The sequence below is a fragment of the Bubalus kerabau genome, chromosome 23, assembly GCF_029407905.1.
Source record: "Bubalus kerabau isolate K-KA32 ecotype Philippines breed swamp buffalo chromosome 23, PCC_UOA_SB_1v2, whole genome shotgun sequence".
In the NCBI taxonomy this organism is placed as follows: Eukaryota; Metazoa; Chordata; class Mammalia; order Artiodactyla; family Bovidae; genus Bubalus; species Bubalus kerabau.
Window position 1 is genome coordinate 14,509,626 of NC_073646.1, and position 22,747 is coordinate 14,532,372.

Below are 22,747 nucleotides of genomic sequence, written 5' to 3' on the forward strand. Positions count from 1 at the left end.
ATTTGTTAAATCAGTATTTAATGCCTCTTACAAGCCAAGCTCTGTTTGCTGTTTAAAACACCTATAAACCCAGCATTAAATACACTTTTCCTTACAGATAACTTCACTGAAGCTCTGAAGGTCAAAAGGCCGTGAGAGAGGCTACTACTATTCAGTCAATAAGGAGTGACGAATCTGAAATTAACATTAGCTCTTTAGATTTACAGAATGCAAATTCACACCCATCATGTTTGAGTCTCACAACTATGATGCCTTTGAGTCCCTGAGGGTGATGCAGTTTTTATGAAAAGCAAGGACAATCTTAAGGCTGCAGAAATAGGAACAGGCTTCCCAACAGTCGGAATTTTCCAAAGAAAAGTAATCAAGATGCTGAAGGAATGATGCATTGTGAGAAACATGAAGTAACTGAGGCTTTGCAGATGTATAAATGATAGTGAACTCTAAAGTAGGTATTATCCAATCCAGAAGCCATCAGCCTCCAATTAAAATAAATAAATTTAAATTTAAAAAAAATAATAAATAAAACAAAAAATAAATAAACAAACCAAAAAAAAGGTAAATCTCGTGGTATATGCAGACAAAGCCATAGAAAATGGACTTGCGGACAGGAAGAGGGAAGGAGAGGGTAGGACGAATTGAGTAGCACTGACATATACACACTACCACGTGTAAAACAGCTAGCTAGCGGGAAGCTGCTCTATAACACAGGGAGCCCAGCCTGGTGCTCTGTGATGACCCAGAGGGATGGGGTTCAGGGTAGGGAAGACAGGCTCAAGAGGGAAGGGAGATATATATATATATATATAATTACAGCTGATTCGAGTTGTTGTACGGCAGAAACCAACACAATATTGAAAAGCAATTATCTTCCAATTAAAAAAAAATCTGGTGGTATAATAGTTTAAAACAGAGACTGGAAAACCACAGCCACGGGCCAAATCTGGACTATCACCTATTTTTAAATAAAATTTTTCTGGGGCAACGTCATATCCGTTTGTTGACGCGCTGCATTCCACAGCAGTTTTCAGGTGACAGTGGCAGTGTTGAGAGTCCTGACAACGACTATTCAGCCTGGAAAGCCCCAAATATTTTACTATCTGACCCTTTTTTGCCAACCTCTGTTTAAAGGGTGAGCTGAAGGTTAAAGTGAGGCAGGGAATCCTGCCTGGAGTTTGCTAACTTCAGATGAGGAATAAGGCTACTTGCTACTTGAAATGGAAAGAATCCAGATGTGCGAGACAGCCTGGAGACAAAACTGGCAGGATTTTGTAACTGGCCAGATCTGGGGGACAGAGAAGAGCCAAAACGGATGTTAAAAACCATGTTGGTGACTGGGCATCATTTACAGTAAAGCAATCAGGAGAAAGAATGGGTTTGGAGACAGAAGGAGAGGAAGGTTATGTTAAGTTGCACACCCTATTTGCGACACATGAATTTTAAACCCCACTCATCCTGAAAGCTACCCAGGTAGAGACGTGCGGGGTCAGCATCAACTGTGACCTGGATCTGAGGAGAGATCCCAGCTGGAGAGGAAGATGTCAGTGTCTTCCAGCTGAAGTCCTAGAAGGTGGGTGAGATCACTAAAGGACAGAAAATATGGGGAGAAAATGAAGGAGAGACACTGCAGTGATGAGCAGCAGAGAGATGAGGCCCCAGGCAGTCAGGGAGCGAAGAGGAGGAGACAGAGAGCAGCCCTTTACCTGGAGCTCGTGCTTTGGTGCACAGAGATAGCATGGCTCCAAGAGTCCAAAAACACCAAGGTCCACAAAGAATCTAAGGGAAGCAGCCTCACAAGAGGGAACCAAGACGTTTACACAACCTGATCCAGTCTACAGACCTCTAGCCCCACCCCCCACCCCCGCCCATCCCCCAACCCCAGCCACCACCGCTTCAATGCCCTGCTATGGCTCATGTTGGCAGTATCAAACCTGAAGACCAAATGTGCGGCTCAGCAACCCCTGCTCAGTACTGAGCAAACAAACCTCTGGCATCAAGACCAAACAAATGTTTAACCTCACTCCAGCAATGGCAGCCATCCCAAGATCCTTTAAAATCTCTTCAAAAACATTCAACCAAGTGCAGGAGACTGTCCCTCTGGGACAGCTGCGGACAAGGGAACGGAACCCCACAGAGAACGCTTTCTCAGTATTGAAGACGAGAATTCTTAACACAGGCTGACAAGACACTCACCGCAGGCAGAGGGCAGTAGAACTGATGAACCGTGTGCATGACATCCAAGAGCATGTTGTGTCCAATGACAAGCTTCCCCTGAAAAAAAGTCAAGGTTAAGAAAGACTCCTTGGTGTAAAACTGTATCAGGGCTTTTTATTGAAGAGCTCAAAAAACTAACAGAAAATGCTAAGTATCTTGAAATGTATGGCTTGGTTCCATGAGGATTTTGTACTAAACTTACTTTTTGACACTAAGGGGAAAAAAAATGTATAAAGATATGCAAATAAATTTGGGCTGGCTTCATTCCTCTTCTGGTGTAAAATCCAGAATGCAAAGTAAAAGCTCCAAATGACTTCGATTTCATTGATCTCTTTCTCTGATTTTTATTCATCTTCTACCCAAAAGAATCAGAAGTAGTATAATTTTATTAACACAAGAATCAGAAGTAGTAAAATGTTTATTAAAGAGCTCAAAAAAGTAACTGAAAATGCTAGATACCTTGAACTGTCAAATAATTTGTGAACAAACTCCGAATATCTATTTCAGAAATGTTTTCTTCAAAACAACTCACTTATTTTCAAAAGACACACTCATAACAATGCTAGAAGGTGTATAACAAACTTTATTAAGAAGAACGAGTTTTCATTTCCTTCATCATGTATGTCAAATTCCACAGGGCTTGTTCTGAAATATTGTTTCCAATGAAATTTACTGCTCCTCAACCAATGAGGTACAATATATATGCAATAAATTAGTCCATTTTGATAAAAAAAAACTGCAAAAAATGGAACATCAACTTAGATTTAGCTAGCCAGGTGACAGCATTTTTAACATAAAGCATCCAGAGCTTTTCGCTACATCCCAGTGGACCTTCAGAGCAATACTCCTTGACTCACAAAGCTAAACATAATTCTCTGAAATAAATAATTCTATACAAAAATCTCCCAAATCCAACAGATGAGCTATTCTCTCAGCTCAGTGTGTGGGCCATTCTGAATATCTATGCAATGCTAAGATACCAAGTATTGATTGAAACCACAGAGAAGGAAGGAACCCAAAATGGAAACCCTAAAAGATAAACCTAACTGTATTATAAATGAAGCCCTCGACCATACTGAAAGAGGTTGGGAAGAACAGAACTAACATCAACACAGCAGATAACAAGAACTGCAATTCCCAGTGTTGGAGGGGAGAAAGTTACAAATAAGAAAAGAGAGTAGGTTAAAAGTAAACCCTGTGGTATTGGACTAGAATCTGTCATATATCACTATAAATTCATTTTTTAAAATATGCATATAACTCAGACACAGAAATATCAACATGTATATACGTGCATGGTTACACATGTATCATTCTTAGCTCTGTGCATTTAAGTCAGACAGGGAAATATCAAAGTGTGTATACATGCATGGTTACACTCATGTATCATTCTTAGCTCTGTGCATTTAAGTCTGACATGGAAATAGCAACATGTGTATACATGCATGGTTACACATGTATCATTCTTAGCTCTGTGCAGGGAGGGGAACTAGAAGTAGTAACACTACAGCAGGAGCCCAGCACCAGAACTTGGTTTCTAAAAGGAACCAGGGCTCCTTGGAGAAGTCCTTGATTCTAGAGCTGAGGAAGGGAAAATACAAGATAAGTGCGGAATATCTTGTGATGTCAGAAAGTAAGGAGGTGCTCAGAAAAGGATGGGGCTTGTTCCAGCGGAGTCAGCCTGAAGAAGCGCCAATGGCCCATGTGATACCATCCGAGCAACAAAATAAATAAGAACAAAATAACAACACTAGATTAAAATCTGTAGAGGGACTTCCCTCATGGTCCAGTGGTTAGGAATCCACCTGTCAATGCAGGGGACAAGGTTCAATCACTGGTCCAGGAAGACCCCACAGGTTGTGGGGCAACTAGCCTGTGTGCCACATCAACGGAAGCCTGCATGCTCTAGGGCCCATGCTCCACGAGAGAAGCCACTGCACCGAGGAGCCTGCACACCGCAACTAGAGAAAAGTAGCCCCTGCCCCACTGCAACTAAAGCCCACACACGGCAGTGAAGACTCAGCAGAGCCAAAAATAAATAAATAGATAATGTTTTTAAATTAAGAAATACCTCTACACAGTGGGGACCTCCCTGGTGGCCAAGTGGTTAAGAATCCATCTTCCAATGCAGGGGATGTCAGTTCAATCTCTAATCAGGGAACTAAGATCCCACGTGCCTTGGAGCAACTCACCCCGCAAGCCCCAACTACTAAGCCTGTGCACCACAACTAGAGAGCCTGCACACTGCAACTAAGACCTGATGTAGCCAAATAAATAAATCAATTGTTTAAAGATATGTAGAATGAAATCAATTTCTCTGAGTCCAAAAAAAAAAAAAAAAAAAAGAATTAACAGAAGGGGAGCAGGGGCAGCTCTTCTAAAAGATTTCCAGAAACAAAGGAGAAAGAAAGAGGGAAACACAAACTTGCCACTAGAATACCACAGTAATGATGGCTGCAGGCAAGAGCCACTGACAGATGCTGTGTCACTGGCAAAAGCTCGAGAAAAAACAGGATTTTCAGCACCTCCAAATATCTCCAATATATTTATTAACTACAAAAGGGAAAACAGTAACTCTACAGTGCATAAACCCAGCAGACACCACCTGAACTGAGGGATGGGGGTCAACGTCATGAATCATCTTTTCTGTGGCATGCCTGCCCAAACTGTGTCTTCAATCCAACGTGAGAAAAGATCAAACAAATCCAAACCAAGGGACACCTGACACAATTACAATCAACACTCTTTAAAAACATCAAGGTTATGAAAGACAAAGTAAACTACAGGCTGCAGAAGACTAAGGAGAAATAACAAGTAAATGCAATGTGGGATCCTAGATAGAACCATGAACAGGAAAAGGACTTAGAGGAAAAACAGGTTAAATTCAAGTTAGCTCATAGTATTGTACCAATGCTAATTTCATGGTTCTGCAACTGTATGGTTATACAAGATAATAACATTAGGTGTAGCTAGGTGACGGGTGTATAGAAATCCTGTACCAGTTTTGCAACTTTTCTGTGGGTGAAAAATTAATACGAATTTTTTTAAAACTAGAGAAAACAGATTCGTTACTAAGAGTGACAGGGAAAGAACCTGGTCTAATATAGAGTGTTTACTTGTTCACTGGCTATACAGAGCTCAACTATGTTAGTAGTTTCGAAGTACGTGACTTAAATTTTAAAAGTCTGGATCACTAATAAACAGGGCTAAATTTTTATCACGGTATGTTCCGTGACGTGCACTTCGGATGGTCCACAACATGCTATGAATCACTCTGCTGAAGAGGGACCACAGAGAGGAAAAATAAATAGAGGCACAGCTGGCTAAGGGATCTGAATTGTTTGTACAAGGCAAATAAATGCCCCCATCTTGGAAAAGCCCCCTAAACCATCATGCTGGTTATGGGAGCTCAAAGCCAACTGCTGCCCCACATCTGTTTCAGGGACAGCTTCAATCAATCCACCACTGCTCTGAAGACGGCTGGTTAAGTGTGTATAATGTAAGCAAACAAGACCAGAAACTCCCCTCTGCTTCTGTGTGTGTGTGTCTCTCAGTCAAGCCCAACTCTCTGTGACCTCACAGACTGTAGCCCAGCAAGCTCCTCTGTCCATGGAATATACCAGGCAAGAATACGGGAGTGGGTTGCCACTTCCTTCTCTAAGAGATCTTTCTAATCCAGGGATCAAACCCAATTCTCTTGCATTACAGGCAGATTCTTTACCACTGAGCCACCAGGGAAGCCCTCTCTGCTTCTCTGGATACACGCAATCTTGTTGCTGTTGATCAGTTGTGTCCCAACTCTTTGGACTGCAGCACATCAGGCTTCCCTGTCCCTCACCATCTCACGGAGTTTACCCAAGTTATTGTCCATTGAATCAGTGATGCCATCTGACCATCTCATCCTCTGTCACCCTCTTCTCCTTCTGCTTTAAATCTTTCCCAGAATCAGGGTCTTTTCCAATGAGTTGGCTCTTCGCATCAGGTGGCCCAAGTTTTGGAGCTTCAGTTTCTGCATCAGTCTTTCCAACGACTATTCAGGACTGACTTCCTTTAGTTTAGGACTGACTGCTTTGATCTCCTTGCAGTCCAAGGGACTCTCAAGAGTCTTCTCCAACACCACAATTCAAAAGCATCAACTCTTCAGTGCTCAGCCTTTTTTACAGTCCAACTCTCACATCCATACATGACTACTGGAAAAACCATAACTTTGACTATATTGATCTTTGTTGGCAAAGTATGTCTCTGCTTTTTAATACGCTATCTAGGTTTGTCACAGCATTTCTTCCAAGGAGCAAGTGTCTTTTAATTTCGTGGCTGCAGTCACCACCTGCAGTGATTCTGGAGCCCAAGAAAATAAAGTCTGTCATTGTTTCCATTGTTTCCCCATCTATTTGCCATGAAGTGATGGGACCAGAGGCCATGATCTTAGTTTTTTGACATGTTGAGTTTTAAACTAGCTTTTTAGCTACTTCTCAAGAGACCCACACCTTTGTTTTTCTCCAGGCTTATCCCTGGTTCTATTCTGTTTCGGTAACATCATTTACTTGAGAGAAAGAGCTCCTAAGAAGCCAGCCCTTCTCTCTCTCAAGGTCTAAGTTCTGTTTACCCCTTGCTGGGGACAGTGGCTGCCTCCCCGAAAGTGCTCCTGTTTGACAAGGCTACACCTGCTGTTGAGACAACCATGGACTCCTGGAGCACCGCCTTCAAGCTCCCCCGATGCGGAGCTCAGCATCTAAGGGACAAGACGACTCCTTGAGGGAGACAATGCCTTCTCCCTAGGCCAGCTACTCAAGGACAAGGAGGTCTTAGACTCCAGGAAGTTTAACATCAGGCAAGCAGTGTGACTTGGATGGGTAACTCAACAGAACAACCAGCAGCAAGACCCAGCTTCTCTGTGCAAGATGGGCGTGCTTCTTTTCTTAAAGGATGTAAGAAACAAGGGAAAATATCTACTATATCTATCACAGAACCCTCCAGCACATTTACATAAACAGTTGACACATTTTTTAAATGTATCTAATGCTATTAAAATGTAACATTCAGGGATTCTCAGGGGTAGTGGTAAAGAATCTAGCTGCCAATACAGGAGACACAGGTTCAATCCCTGGCTGGGGAAGATTCCACATGCTGGGGAGAAACTAAGCCCATGCACCACAACCATTAAACCTGTGCTCTAGAGCCCAGGAGACGCAGCCACTGAGCCCACGTGCTCTGGAGCCTGCGCTCCACAAGAGAAGCCACCGCAATGAGAAGCCTGCGCACTGCAACGGAAGAGGAGCCCCTATTCGCCAAAACTAGAGAAAAGCCCTCACGACAACAAAGACCCAGCACAGCCTAAATAAATAAATAAAATTATTTAAAAAACAAACATACAAGATTCAGTTAAGCGGAGGAATTCAACACAATTATTTTTATCCTCTAGATTTCTTTTAATGAAGGAATACAAGGTTTCAAACACTAGATTATTTCTCCTCATCTTCTTTAGTTTGCTATTCTGCTACTTGTTGGTTTTGAGAATAATAAATATCAGTTTCATGGACCCACATAAGGCCATCACAGTATAATCCTCTTCTGCGTTTTAATAGAAATGCTTTCTAAAAAAATGGTTTGGATGTAAGTCAGCAATTATAATGTCACGCTGAGCGCATTATGACAACAAGCTATCTTTATTAAGTTCTAACTTCTCCTTCCAGACCAGGAAAACATTCTAATATCAATGTGACCAGATGATGGATTTGTAATGATAACTTGGCATTTCACAGTAAATGTTATGTTCAGGAAACTAATTACAAAGTTTGTTTCACTCACCGAATTAGCAATGGCATGAATGACTCTAGAAAATCCCACAGCATCATTCAGTTCTTCCTAATTTAAAAACAAAACAAAAAACCAACTATTGAAATATATATGTTCCTTGTTTGAATAAGTTAAAATCTAGGCAAAAAAAAAAAAAAACAGAGGCTGAAATCTTATACCCAGTTAGATAACTTTTGTTTCCCATGTTTTGAGTCCATCACCCCCAAACAACTGCATTGGAAATGATTTCTGCATGTACCATTTTTCTGTTTCAGAGAGAGGGATGAGCAAGTGGCAAACTATTCATTAGTTACTAAGCTAACAGTGCTAGGGTATACCCATCACTTCCAATCAACTGTTGAAATCTCCACATCCCTCAAGCTGCCTTGAGGGCTTCCATGGTGGCTGAGCGGTAAAGAATCCATCTGCCAATGCAAGAGAAATGGATTCAATCCCTGGGTCAGAAAGATCCCCTAGAGGAAGAAATGGCAATCCATTCCAGTATTCTTGCCTGGGTAATCCCATGGACAGAGGAATCTGGTGGGCTATAGTCCACAGGGTTGCAGAATCCGATACAACTTAAGGACTAAACAAGAAGTTGCCTTAGAAACAGAGACTTTTAAAAGCTGCCACCTGCTGGCCAAATTAATACTGCATTCCATTCCTAGGAGGACCACTCAGACCAACTGTTAAATCAAGAATTCTCTGATTTTTTTTTTCCTGAGTGAGTGCTTAGTTGCTCAGTCATGTCAGACTCTTTTTGACCCCATGAACTGTAGCCCAGCAGGCTCCTCTGTCCATGGGATTCTCCAGGCAAGAATACTGGAGTGGGTTGCCATTCTCTTCTCCAGGGGATCTTCCCAACCCAAGGATCAAACCTAGGTCTCCTGCACTATAGGAGGATTCTTTACCAACTGAGCCACCAGGGAAGCACCGCCCGCCCCCCACCCCCGCCACCTTCTTTTTTCCTGGTCAAATGCATTTTTATAAAATTTGTATAGCACCACACTGAGACTCACTGCCACTCAGCTTCTTCCCTCCTGTTTTCTTCATGATGGTGCTTAAATAGACTCAATTTCTTTCCTATCTTGAAATCCTTTCCTTAACTCTAAGCTCTAGGGAACCACTCTCCTTCTCCTTGTCTCTTCACAGCTAAATTACTTAATGACTCTTCTCCTGGGATGTCCCTGGTCCAGGCATTAAGACTGTGCTTCCATTGCAACGAGCATGGGTTCTATTCCTGGTCAGGGAACTAAGATCCTGCATGCTGTGTGGCATGGCCAAAAATTTAAATTAAAAAAAAATTCACCAGGTCCAGTTTAATTCCCAGGAACCTGCAAGTCCCCTGCTCTCCCGTTTCACCCTCATTGAAATTGTTCACTTCCTTAAATTACTCGAGTCTAAAAAACACTGATGGTTTTGTGGAGAAACTGGAAGACTTGTACTTTGTTGGTGGGAATGTAAAGTGGTACAGTCACGTGGGAAATAGCACGGTAGTCCCTCAAAATATTAAAAACAGAATTACCGTATGATCCAGCAATTCCACTCCTGGGTATACGCCCCAAAGAATTGAAAGCAAGGACTCAAGAGAGTCCTTGACACTCATGTTCAGAGCAGCATTAGTCACAAGAACCAAAAGACAGAAGCAACACAAGAGTCCATCAACAGATAAATGGACAAACATAATGTGGTATATATATTATTATTCAGACTTTAAAAAGAAAGGAAATTGTGACACATGCTACAATAAAGATGAACCCAAAATGCCATTATGTTAAATGAACGAAGCCAGTAACAGAAAGACAAATACTATCTGATTCTACTTATGTGAGGCATTGAGAGGAGTCAAATTCATAGACAGAAAGCAGAACAGTGGGTACCAGAGGCTGGGGGGACGGGAGGAATAAGAAGTTATTAGTTAATGGGTATAGTGTTTCAATTTTGCAGGATAAAAACAGTCTGGAGACGGATGGTGGTAATGGTTGTAGGACAATGTGAATGTATTTAACAGTACAGAATTGAATACTTCAAACTGGCAAAGATGGTAAATTTCATGTTACATACTTTCCCAGAATTAAATTTTTTAATAGAATATTTTTTTAAAAGAAAAAAAAACCTATTCCCAAAGCTAAGCCCCTCTGGAGGACAGCATGGCAACCCACTCCAGTATTCTTGCCTGGGGAATTCCATGGACAGAGGAGCCTGGCGGGCTATAGTCCATCAGGTCGCAAAGAGTTGGACACGAAAGACCGCTTAACATTTCCACTTCACTTTCTCCTGTTTAAGGCCACCAGTGTCTCTTAGCTGGTTACTCTTCAGCTTAACTGGTCTTCCTGCTAGAATCCATTCTCCAGAGGACAACCAAAGTGAGGTTCCAACATAACTATGAGCATGCATCTGTAGGCCCATATTGTCTTAACTTTGTTTTAGGAAAACTAGGTAACCGGGCCTGAATTTAGCCACAGTGAGACCACTTAATGGGCCGAGACGCTCAGTGACACAAAGTCTGAATGCTAACCACTAACTCTTGCTCTGAGATGGCTTCATGAAGGTGAAGACGGTCCACCACGATGCCATCCTCACTTTGCTGGCTACGTCTAAATACCTACTCTTAGATTTCCCTCACTCTCTTTCAGGTTTTGCTATGAATTCAATTCTTCTACGGGAGAAAATAAGTCACTAAATTGAATCCAACATAGGATCTACAATTCTGTTGCCATTTCTCACCCAAAGGAAATGAGTGTAGTTCAATCACCTGTTCCTTAGCATGTTTCTGTTGCTCTCTTCTTTTGCGTTCTTCTTCATCTACTTTGCTGATAACAATATATCGCTCTTTCTAAAAGACATAAAGGAGATATACAATTTTCTGGAAGCTACCTAACCCTCCTCACCCTCTGAAATTCAGGTTCTGCCACCATTAGAAGTTATAATTTTTATCAGTGCACAGTCTTTCAGGGGCTAAACACATTCAAAGTATCTTGAAATGCCACCAAAAGTTGAGTTGTTGCTTTACAAACTAGAATTCGTTCCCCTGTTTCCACGACATTTTCCTATGATTTATTAATTCACCCCAACAGAGTCAATTATAAATATCAAGAGACTGTGTCAGTAAGACACTTCATAATGGACACTAAGATGTTGCATTTGAACACGGATTTCAAAGTAGTTGGTTTTGAAATAAAAATTCTATGTAACCCATATAAATTTGAATCATATTATATACCTAAAACTAATACTGATAAGTCAACCATACCTCAATTTTTTAAATTTCTATATCATTTCTCATTAACATAAAAGAAAAATCCTGGATTTTCCAGTAACCTGTCAGATAACTAGCATCTTCTTTCTCACACTGCATTCTGGATCAATCAAACACCACAAAATCTCCTGTGTCAAAGTTTGAGACTTATCTTCTAGCAAGATTTAATTTATGTAATCTCTTATTTAATTAGACATCTCACTTAAGAACAAGAACTAAATTCTAAAATTCTATAGTTCTGTCAAAGGAACCCACCATCAGCCCACCACTACCCATTTCGGTTCTATCACTGCTCTCCGGGAATACATGATGACAGACTGCTGATGCCCCAGATTCTAAAACCCAATTTTAGTGGCCCATGTAACAAGAAGAAATTACTACATGAGTACCATGCATATCAGCTTTCTGTGATGATGAGAACGTGTACTAACATTTGCATGCTCTCAAGTTTACAAAGTTCAGTTCCATCTACTACTTTGCTGTGAGACAGTGGAGCTCATCATTACCACGCTCATGCAAGGATTTACAAGTGAGGAAACTGAGGCTGGCAGCGGGGAAATGACTTGTCCAATGTCACCCAGCTCATACGTATGGGAGCCAACTCTGACTTTCAACTTCTTGATCTGATTGCACTTTGTACTTGAATATTGTGGCACTGGTTCAATGCATTTAATGTTGGCCCTGGATAAGCCTTGGGGTTACCTTTTCGGTTTCTAAAGTCTCAACATGAATGCCTTTGGGATACCTAAAGAAAAGAAATAAAACATGATTATCAGTAGACGAGCTAATGACAGCTAAGACCCTAAAGGACTTTTAAAACAACTTTATAGCTATAATTTCATTACATCAGTTTTATTAAGTATGCAATAAATATTACTACAAGGAAGACTGCAGAGTAAGCCTATTCCATAATATTTCAGTTTCCAAATGTTTCCCTATCTCTGCTCTTAGAATACAGCAATGTATCTGATTTCAAATTAAGTTTTTAGGACTTAGGCAGTTTCTGAAATGTCAGGCATCATATAATACAGTCAACACATTACCCCACAGTCAAATCTTGCTTCTAAATGTCACAATGCTTACTTCCTAAGTGAAAAAATTTGAAGGTCTCTTTGGATGGTCTGGGGCACACACAGGGGAGGTTTGAGATGAGTAACTCTGTGGTAAGCTGCACACTAGTTGGCATCTGCCAAGGAGAGGAATCTGGAATCCATGGGGAGTATGTTGCAAGGATAACATGAGAGGAAAGGAGCCTGATCAAATAATAATGGCCCTTTTCCTAGTCTGGTCAAACTAAATTCCCAGTGTACATGCCACTGGCAGATTCTAACGAAAGAACAAAAACCCCAAAGTCAAGTGCAAACATCCATCTGTCCAATCCTGACATTCAACTGCTAAGAGATGCACTTGAAAATATAATTAAACTAATGGAAATACCTCCAGAAAAAAACACAAACAAAATTTTGGATATTTTTTCAGGAGATTCACAGGTATCCTGAAACCCACCCATGATCTAGTCCCTGCTTTAGAAAAAGCATTCGCCTTTCATTTAATCTAATTTATTTCAATATTTCTTATAAACAGCAAAAGTATGAAATTAAAAATTCTGTGTACGATGCTACTGAAGTATAGTAAAGAAGGCAGCCTAATATAATTAAATATTTTAAGCTGCATAAATTAAAAAGTTAACTTATATGACAAGAATCTAAATAAAAATTATCCTGTTTCAAAAAAGAAAAACAAAGAGCATTCACCTGAGTATTTCCCAGGTCTTAAAGCCAAATCTTTATCATATACCTTCAAAGAACAAAAACAATACTACAATTTAGGATTCGCCAACTTGATCATTGAAAGAAAACTGTAAAGCCTTTACAGCAGCTACTAAGAAGCAAGAGCAGATAAATTAAGCGGGTATTTAACTTAAGAAATTGGGGGAAACAGTAATAAAATGAAGCACTGCCCAAGAACATGGTATGGTCAAGTCACCAAAACCAGCAGAACATCAAAAATGAAATAAAGGCTAAAAAACTGCATTTAATTTTTTAATTCTGGGTCCCTCACAGAACCCTCATGTATAGTATAAACACTTACTTCCAGCTCAAAGTCTGATAAATCAGTTTTCTTTGGAACCTACGAAAACAAGTGAAAAGGTATTAATTTGCAATCACTGAAGGAAATTTCAAACTGACCAAGCACTGATTGGGAAAGACCATATCAGTTTTAAAAGAGGTTTCATTAGAAGTGACAGTTAATATGCAAAAAAGAACAGAGAGGATGCTTGAGGTGGGAGGATTCCTCACCACTTTTCTTCATCAAAATGCTCTTTACTGGGACTTCCCCGGTGGTCCACTTTCCAATGGAGAGGACTCGGGTTTGATCCCTAGTCAGGGAAGTAAGATCCTATATGCCAAGGGGCAATTCAGCCCACACACCACGACTAGAGAGATGCACTCAAGCTACAACCAGAGAAGCCCGTGTGCCACAACTATGTCACCACACAGCCTAATTAATGAATTGAACATAAAAGTGAAAGTTGCTCAGTCATGTCCAACTCTTTGCAACCCCATGGAACAGTCCATGGAATTCTCCAGGCCAGAATACTGAAGTAGCCATTCTCTTCTCCAAGAGAATTAATGAATTGAAAATGCTCTTTATCACTGCCATTATTATACTGCCTTTATAGAAGAGGCAGAAGTCCTTATCCAACCAAAATATTACCTCCTGTGGTTGTATGAAGAGAATTTTAAGTAGACAGATGCATTAACACTTCTATGAAGCTAGTCACAAAGTAAAAGGAAGGAAAGCAGGCTGTTTCAGTTACTGACTCTTTGAAACACCAATGCTTTTTACTGCAGAGAGAAATGAAAAGGACAGAAATAGCCTAACAATGGACTCTGCTCTTCCGAAGCCTTTCTGTATGAAGCACACATCAAGGCTACAATAGTTACGCCACTCTTGAGCATGACTTAAAGCAAAGGTACACAACAGTTTTCTTCCCTCCAGGACAGGACAAAGCACTCAGTCTCAATATACCATGGTCCCCACTGCATTAAAGCTAAAGTTAGTGCTGAAATCCTGGGAACATACCTATAATAAAAAGACTATTTATGAATGTTTTTAAGACACCAAGGAGAGCACATGCCAGAAATCATCCACCTTTCCCGAAAAAGAACAAGTAAAAATATTCAAGGCAACTGACCCAGTACATGGCTCTAAATCCAAATTCTTGTTTTCTTCACTTTGTAATAAATCTTCTATTTTCTCTCTGAAGAATTAGAATAAAAACATGACCATCAGCATCATTAAGGAATGAAGTCGTCAATCAACAGAACCATCATACTCAAAAGCAATAACGTATGACAATGTAAATTTACCAAATCATAACTTTTTAGTTCAGTAAGGCTTAAAATACTTTACTTTGGCAGATTCTTTTTTGTCATTGTTTTTTTTTTTTTTTTTTTTCTTTTAACATCTTCTTCCTCCCTCTGGTATTTTTTTTTTTTCTGTTTATTTATTTATTTTACTTTACCATATTGTACTGGTTTTGCCATACACTGACTTGAATCTGCCGTGGGTGTACATGTGTTCCCCAGCCTGAATTTGTCATTGTTATTAATGAGTTAGTGACAACTTCTCAAGAATTCATCAATACAAGTGATTTACATTTTTACTTTCCTAGTAAAGTAATATTGTTGTTCAGTCACCAAGTCATGTCCAACTCTTCTCGACAACATGGACTACAGCACTCCAGGCCTCCCTCTCCCTCACCATCTCTCAGAGTTTGCCCAAGTTCATGTCCATTGAATCAGTAATGCCATTCCACCATCTCATCCTCTGTCACCCTCTTCTTCTGCCTTCAATCTTTCCCAACATCAGGGTCTTTTCCAATGAGTCAGTAGCTATACTGATAACTAAACTGAGCAAAACCAGATGCTCCTCCCGTGGCACATGTGCTTGTCAGAAACTTCACCACAACAGAAAAACAAACATGGATATGTTGCAATATCTGGATGGGCCTCTGCTTTCGGGGGAACAGTGGCTGTCAGGCCTGTGGTCCACACAAGAGGTCTGCCCACTTGCCAAGGCAGTCTCTGGCCTGGTGACACATTGCAATTCTGCGTACAGTACACAGAGCTCAATTTACAACTGACAGTAGATGGTTGGATGGCATCACCAACTCAATGGACATGAGTTAGAGCTAACTTCGGGAGACAGTGAAGGACAGAAAAGCCTGGCATGCTGCAGTCCATGGGGTCGCAAAGAGACAGACACAACTTAGCGATTGAACAACAACATGTAACACAAACTCAGGTATGCCACAATTAAATCCTGCCCTCACATCACACTTCTGTGTGTAGCACAAGCCTGAGATACAGGCATCAATCCTGCCCCAAGACACACGTCTAATCACACGTCTGGTTTCAGTTTAGGAACTTACACCACTTGGTCAATAAACTTCTTCTGATCGTCAGGAATTGTCACGGGACACTTTGAAGTGTTGGGAGACGTGTAGGACAGAGCACCTGCACCGTTGGACTGCGAACGCTTCTCATCATACTGCTCTCTTAACTGTCTTTCTTCTTCCTGGTTTAAGTACGGAATTCCTGAACAGAATTTTTAAAAGCGTGCATTAGCAGAGGTCACTGTTTATCATAAAAAATTTTGTAACAAACCACAGAGACTAAAAGACTCGGGAAAGACCATATTTGACTACAGCTCAAAAAAAAAAAATCCAATGGAAAAAGCAAGTGATTTTGAAACGTGTATGTCTATTTCCTTCATTCCATGAGCTCGTTCATTCATTCATCTCTCAACAGGCTGTGACTTGGCATGCACACTGTGCCAGGCACTGTACCAGGTACCACTGAGCTAATGATGAACAAGGGGGATGCTTCCTGCTCGCTAGTGAAGGGAACACCTTAGGACAACCAGATAGGGCCACCGGGCAGGAGGACCCAAAAGGTGAGCATGGATCAGACATGCAAGAGCCGGGGGAAGAGTATTTCAGGCAGGGAGCAGGCATAAATGCCTGAAGGACAGAAATGCTTGGACTGTTCCACAAACAGTTCCAGAAGAAGGAAGCTGTAAGCAGGAGAACGGAGTAACGTCAGGCTGGACAGGATGGGGCAAGATTACACGGGCCCTTAGAGGCCACGGTAAGAATTTACTTACTCTAGGAACAACAGGATACTATTGGAAGGTTTTAAGCACAATAATCACATTATCTGCTCCACATCTTCATGTGCTTTTTAAAAAATATTTATTTATTTATTTTTGGCTGCACTGGGTCTTCGCTGCTGCACACGGGCTCTCCCCAGTTGCGGACAGCAGGGGCTACTCTCTAGCTGCAGCAGGCACAGGCTCTAGAGCTCACTCAGGTTCAGTAGTTGTGAGGTGCCCGCTAGCTGCCCTACTGCATACAGAATCTCCCTGGACCAGGGATCGAACCCATGTGCATTGCAAGACGGATTCTTAACCACTAGACCACCACGGAAGCCCTGCTCCATGTTTTTAAAAGACCATCTGGACTCCTATGAGAATTGAAGTAGGGAGGTCAGCCAGAAAGAACTGTCCACTGTGGTTGTCCAGGCAGGAGATAACCGCTTAGATCAGAGATCAGTACACCTTTCCTTAAAGGGACAAACAATAGACATTTTAGGCTTATGGGCCACGTGGAGATCTCTGTGGCAGCATGAGATCTCAACATCTTTCTAACATGAAAACAGCCATGCACAGTGGGTAAATAAATGGACATGGTTGTCCCAATAAAGCCAAAAGCTACCTCCTGGATATATTAAATCATCTAGGGATGCACATATAAATGAAGAGCTACAAATAAAAGCCTAAAGCTCAGGAGAAAGGTGTTGAGATACAAATTTAGGTGTCATCAGGATGAAGGGGAGCATTACAAGTCATGGGACAGTTAACGAACTGTGGAACAAATGATGAAGTTAGAAAAATCATCATTTGTCAGCAACAATAATTGTCTCAAGCAAGACTCATCAGATCAGATCAGTCGCTCAGTCGTGTCCGACTCTTTACAACCCCATGAATTGCAGCACGCCAGGCTTCCCTGTCCATCACCAACTCCCGGAGTTCACTGAGACTCATATCCATCGAGTCAGTGATGCCATCCACCATCTCATCCTCTGTCGTCCCCTTCTCTCCTATCCCCAATCCCTCCCAGCATCAGAGTCTTTTCCAATGAGTCAACTCTTCGCATGAGGTGGCCAAAGTACTGGAGTTTCAGCTTTAGCATCATTCCTTCCAAAGAAATCCCAGGGCTGATCTCCTTCAGAATGGACTGGTTGGATCTCCTTGCAGTCCAAGGGACTCTCAAGAGTCTTCTCCAACACCACAGTTCAAAAGCATCAATTCTTTGGTGCTCAGCCTTCTTCACAGTCCAACTCTCACATCCATACATGACCACAGGAAAAACCATAGCCTTGACTAGACAAACCTTTGTTGGCAAAGTAATGTCTCTGGTTTTGAATATGCTATCTAGGTTGGTCATAACTTTACTTCCAAGGAGTAAGCGTCTTTTAATTTCATGGCTGCAGTCACCATCTGTAGTGATTTTGGAGCCCAGAAAAATAAAGTCTGACACTGTTTCCACTGTTTCCCCATCTATTTCCCATGAAGTGATGGGACCGGATGCCATGATCTTCGTTTTCTGAATGTTGAGCTTTAAGCCAACTTTTTCACTCTCCACTTTCACTTTCATCAAGAGGCTTTTGAGTTCCTCTTCACTTTCTGCCATAAGGGTCGTGTCATCTGCATATCTGAGGTTATTGATATTTCTCCCGGGAATCTGGATTCCAACTTGTGTTTCTCCCAGCCCAGCGTTTCTCATGATGTATTCTGCATATAAGTTAAATAAACAGGGTGACAATATACAGCCTTGACGAACTCCTTTTCCTATTTGGAACCAGTCTGTTGTTCCACATCCAGTTCTAACTGTTGCTTCCTGACCTGCATACAGATTTCTCAAGAGGTAGATCAGGTGGTCTGGTATCCCCATCTCTTTCAGAATTTTCCGCAGGTTATTGTGATCCACACAGTCAAAGGCTTTGGCATAGTCGATAAAACAGAAGTAGATGCTTTTCTGGAACTCTCTTGCTTTTTCCATGATCCAGCGGATGTTGGCAATTTGATCTCTGGTTCCTCTGCCTTTTTAAAACCAGCTTGAACATCAGGAAGTTCACGGTACACATATTGTTGAAGCCTGGCTTGGAGAATTTTGAGCATGACTTTACTAGCGTGTGAGATGAGTGCAATTGTGCAGTAGTTTGAGCATTCTTTGGCATTGCCTTTCTTTGGGATTGGAATGAAAACTGACCTTTTCCAGTCCTGTGGCCACTGCTGAGTTTTCCAAATTTGCTGGCATATTGAGTGCAGCACTTTCACAGCATCATCTTTCAGGATTTGGAATAGCTCAACTGGAATTCCATCACCTCCACTAGCTTTGTTTGTAGTGATGCTTTCTAAGGCCCACTTGACTTCACATTCCAGGATGTCTGGCTCTAGGTCAGTGATCACACCATCGTGATTATCTGGGTCATGAAGATCTTTTTTGTACAGTTCTTCTGTGTATTCTTGCCATCTCTTCTTAATATCTTCTGCTTCTGTTAGGTCCATACCATTTCTGTCCTTTATCGAGCCCATCTTTGCGTGAAATGTTCCTTTGGTATCTCTGATTTTCTTGAAGAGATCCCTAGTCTTTCCCATTCTGTTGTTTTCCTCTATTTCTTTGCATTGATCGCTGAAGAAGGCTTTCTTATCTCTTCTTGCTATTCTTTGGAACTCTGCATTCAGATGTTTATATCTTTCCTTTTCTCCTTTGCTTTTTGCTTCTCTTCTTTTCACAGCTATTTGTAAGGCCTCCCCAGACAGCCATTTTGCTTTTTTCCATTTCTTTTCTATGGGAATGGTCTTGATCCCTGTCTCCTGTACAATGTCACGAACCTCATTCCATAGCTCATCAGGCACTCTATCTATCAGATCTAGTCCCTTAAATCTATTTCTCACTTCCACTGTATAATCATAAGGGATTTGATTTAGGTCATACCTGAATGGTCTAGTGGTTTTCCCTACTTTCTTCAATTTAAGTCTGAATTTGGCAATAAGGAGTTCATGGTCTGAGCCACAGTCAGTTCCTGGTCTTGTTTTTGCTGACTGTATAAAGCTTCTCCATCTTTGGATGCAAAGAATATAATCAATCTGATTTTGGTGTTGACCATCTGGTGATGTCCATGTATAGTCTTCTCTTGTGTTGTTGGAAGAGGGTGTTTGTTACGACTAGTGCATTTTCTTGGCAAAACTATTAGTCTTTGCCCTGCTTCATTCCGTATTCCAAGGCCAAATTTGCCTGTTGCTCCTAATTGAAGAAGTCTGATCAACATTACAAACACCAAAAGCTGCACAACAATATGCATGTACTTAATACCAGCCAACTGTATACTTAGAAATGGTTAACACATGATGTACGTGTGTTTTGCTAAAAGTAAAAAGAAAAGCTATAATCATCAGTAACTCGGCTCACTGGTGCCACATTCTCCTGATATGATGTACTGAGCAGCACACATCTGCAGTATCTCTGCCTGAGACGAATGGATGCCTGTAGACTTGGCTGAGGAAACATCAAAAAAGTCCAAATTGAGGGGCATGCCACAAACTAGCCTCCACTACAAAATATTGTCAAGGTACTGAAATCAAAGACAGACTGAGAAATTGTTCTGGATTACAACAGCTTAAGTGCAGCATGTGAGCCCAGACTGAATCTGGATGGGGAGTAGTTGTTTTTCTCTTTTAATCTAAGTAGCAAAACTTATATACATTAGGTTTGTAAATGTGGTAACAGTACTGGAGCAACATCCATTTCCTAATTTGGATTACTGTACTGTGTAAAAGAAGGTACTTGTTTTTAGGAATATGCACACTGAAGTAGTTAAGAATAAAGAAACGTCATGTCTGGAACTTACTCGAAAATGGTTTGGGGGGAAAAAATTATACACACGCATGTAATTCGAGAAAGGACGACAAGGCAAACAGTATAATGTCAACATTCGGGAAACTGGAGGGCAGGTACCAGGAATTCCCCAAGGTATTCTGGCAACATTTATAAAGCCTGAGATTATTTCAAAATAAGAATTTAATAATAAAAAGTAAATGAAACCATGGAATGTATGAGACTAACATTGAAGACAGGTGAGATGAAAAAGAGTCAGTCAGAATGCGGAGGAGTCCAGAGGGAGGCAGGAGGAAAAGCACAGAACCAAGAGTCTGAAAGCCAGGGGTGAGTGTCCAGGGGAGGAGGGCACAATGGGCCTGGTCAAATTCCGCCACAGGCGGAGTGAGGACAAAAAAGGATCCACAAGGTGTGAGATCCTGGCATATGACCCAACCTCAAGTCCAAGGAGGGCTGAGGACAGCAGACTGGCTCCAGCGGTTGAAGAGAAAACCAGAGGGGAAGAGGCGGGAACGGCGAGAGCAAACACCTCATTCAAGATGCCTTCCTCCGAGTGGGAGCATCACAGGCCAGAAGGGACGCTGGGGATGTGGAGTCAAGTGAGGGGGATGGGTTTGCTTTGCTTAGAGTTATTCTGAAATAGAGATATTCCCACAGGCGTGATTCATCTTCACATGCCACCTATTCCTTTGGTGATCGGGTGAAATCTACAGGCCCTTCCTCAAAATGATGTTTTCCAATGCATAAAATAAAATACACAAGATTATAAAGAAAAGTAATTATATTGAAATAGTTACCAAGAACTTTTTTTTATATCTATGATATAGTAATATAAGATACCAGCTTCCTGGTCAACATATGAAATTAAGAAGACCTAACGGCAGGGACTTCCCCACTGGTCCTAAGGCTCTGTGCTCCCAATGTAGGGGGCCCGGGTTCAACCCTCAGTCAGGGAACTAGATCTGGCATGCCATAACTGAGTTCACATGCTGCAACAAAGATCGAAGATTCCAAGTGCTGCACTAAGACGTGGTGCAGCCAAATAAGTAAATTAAATACATAAATTTTTTTTAAAGACCTAATGGCAGGTGAAATAACTATGATAACTTCAAAGTACTGATGAAGGCAAACAATATTCAAGATATCGACCAAAACGAAAATGCCATTTGAAGATACCTAGGATTTCACTTGAGGACAAACTTCCTGCTACTGCTAATGTGGCTGGGTTGCCTACATTCCTAACAGAAGAAATGAACAAATTCAGTTAAAGGTTAGACAAAATATAGATGTCAACTCCTCACCGCCTTCCCCAGATTCACAGACTCCGGAACTCTATCTATGGCAGGAAAGCGGCCCATGGACTAGATTAAGGAGCTCTGCACTAAAAGAATGTTTACAAAGGTTGATGGTATGATCAGCAGAGAAGGGAAAACATCCAGCAGAGAGAAGGGCAAACCTGAAGAGCCAGTGTCTGACACAGAGGGAGGGACTAGCCTTCTAAGGAATACCTGTGAAAAGGCTGGGCCCAGGCTCGGCGGGGAGACCTGTGGGTCTGGTGGTAAGAACACAAACTGGCTCTTGCCTGCTGGCTTCTATTTTCATTGAGGCATGACCAGCAGCTGAGAGGGAGGCCCGGAGAGAGATGGTAAAAATACTGATATTGTAGAAAGTCGGAAAGGGAATTTCTAAGTCAGAAAAGTAGGATTTCTGAGCATGATGGAGTCCTTACTTGATGCTTGTGCTCATAAATTTAAAGTGACAAATGAGCTCAGGTATGTCCCATTTTACTACAATACGAAGATGCTCAGGAAGAAAGAAAGTGAACGATCAGAACCAACTAAGGCTGGAACTTAGCTGCTGCTGCTGCTGCTGCTGCTGCTGCTAAGTCGCTTCAGTCGTGTCCAACTCTGTGCGACCCCACAGACGGCAGCCCACCAGGCTCCCCCGTCCCTAGGACTTAGCTAGACGAGTTCAATATGCGGAGAGGAGCAAGGGGAAGAAGAAAGGATAATAATGGACCAGTTGGACAAGGAGAGAAGTCTAGACCAGAGAGTAGAAGGTAATTGACAGTGAGAAAGCAACGGAGATCAACCAACCACTGAAATGAGGCAGCCAAGTGGATGTGAAGGACGAGAGGAGGCGCTGTCAAGGAGAAATGATGGAGGCGGGCACAGTGCCTGCTGATAAGACCCATGATGCCACTAAAGGAGTGGACAGCTAAGGGGAGGCAGAAGCGAGGACTGCTGACCTCCCGGGAGCAGATGCGACAGAGCTTTTGCAGGTGCTCTGTGTGGATGCTGGAGTCATCTGAAAGGAGAGAGATAGGAATAGAAAGCAAGATGAGCCAAAGTCTAGGCTTCTGGTGAAGGCCATGCCCAGGATGTCAGCAGAAGGGGGACGGCGGAGCTGGTTACACAGCCCTGGTAAGAGCTGTGGCTCCTGAGAAGAACTCAGATGGACTGAAGGTGGCGGGCCTACTGCCCGGCTGCACAAACAGAGCTGAAACCATCTGT

General features: G+C 41.8%; 1 protein-coding gene across 10 annotated transcripts in view; it reads right to left on the reverse strand.

Annotated features, from left to right (window-relative positions):
• Window positions 1-22,747, reverse strand: part of PARN (poly(A)-specific ribonuclease) — a 184,914-nt gene that overhangs the window by 149,555 nt on the left and 12,612 nt on the right. For all 10 annotated transcript variants that reach the window (XM_055562406.1, XM_055562407.1, XM_055562408.1 and 7 more), the window contains 7 exons: window positions 15,705-15,870; window positions 14,466-14,531; window positions 13,358-13,396; window positions 11,969-12,011; window positions 10,763-10,843; window positions 8,020-8,076; window positions 2,191-2,268 (listed from right to left, as the gene is read on the reverse strand). In XM_055562406.1, coding sequence (XP_055418381.1) covers window positions 2,191-2,268; window positions 8,020-8,076; window positions 10,763-10,843; window positions 11,969-12,011; window positions 13,358-13,396; window positions 14,466-14,531; window positions 15,705-15,870 — 530 coding nt within the window. The remainder of the gene's footprint in view (window positions 1-2,190; window positions 2,269-8,019; window positions 8,077-10,762; window positions 10,844-11,968; window positions 12,012-13,357; window positions 13,397-14,465; window positions 14,532-15,704; window positions 15,871-22,747) is intronic.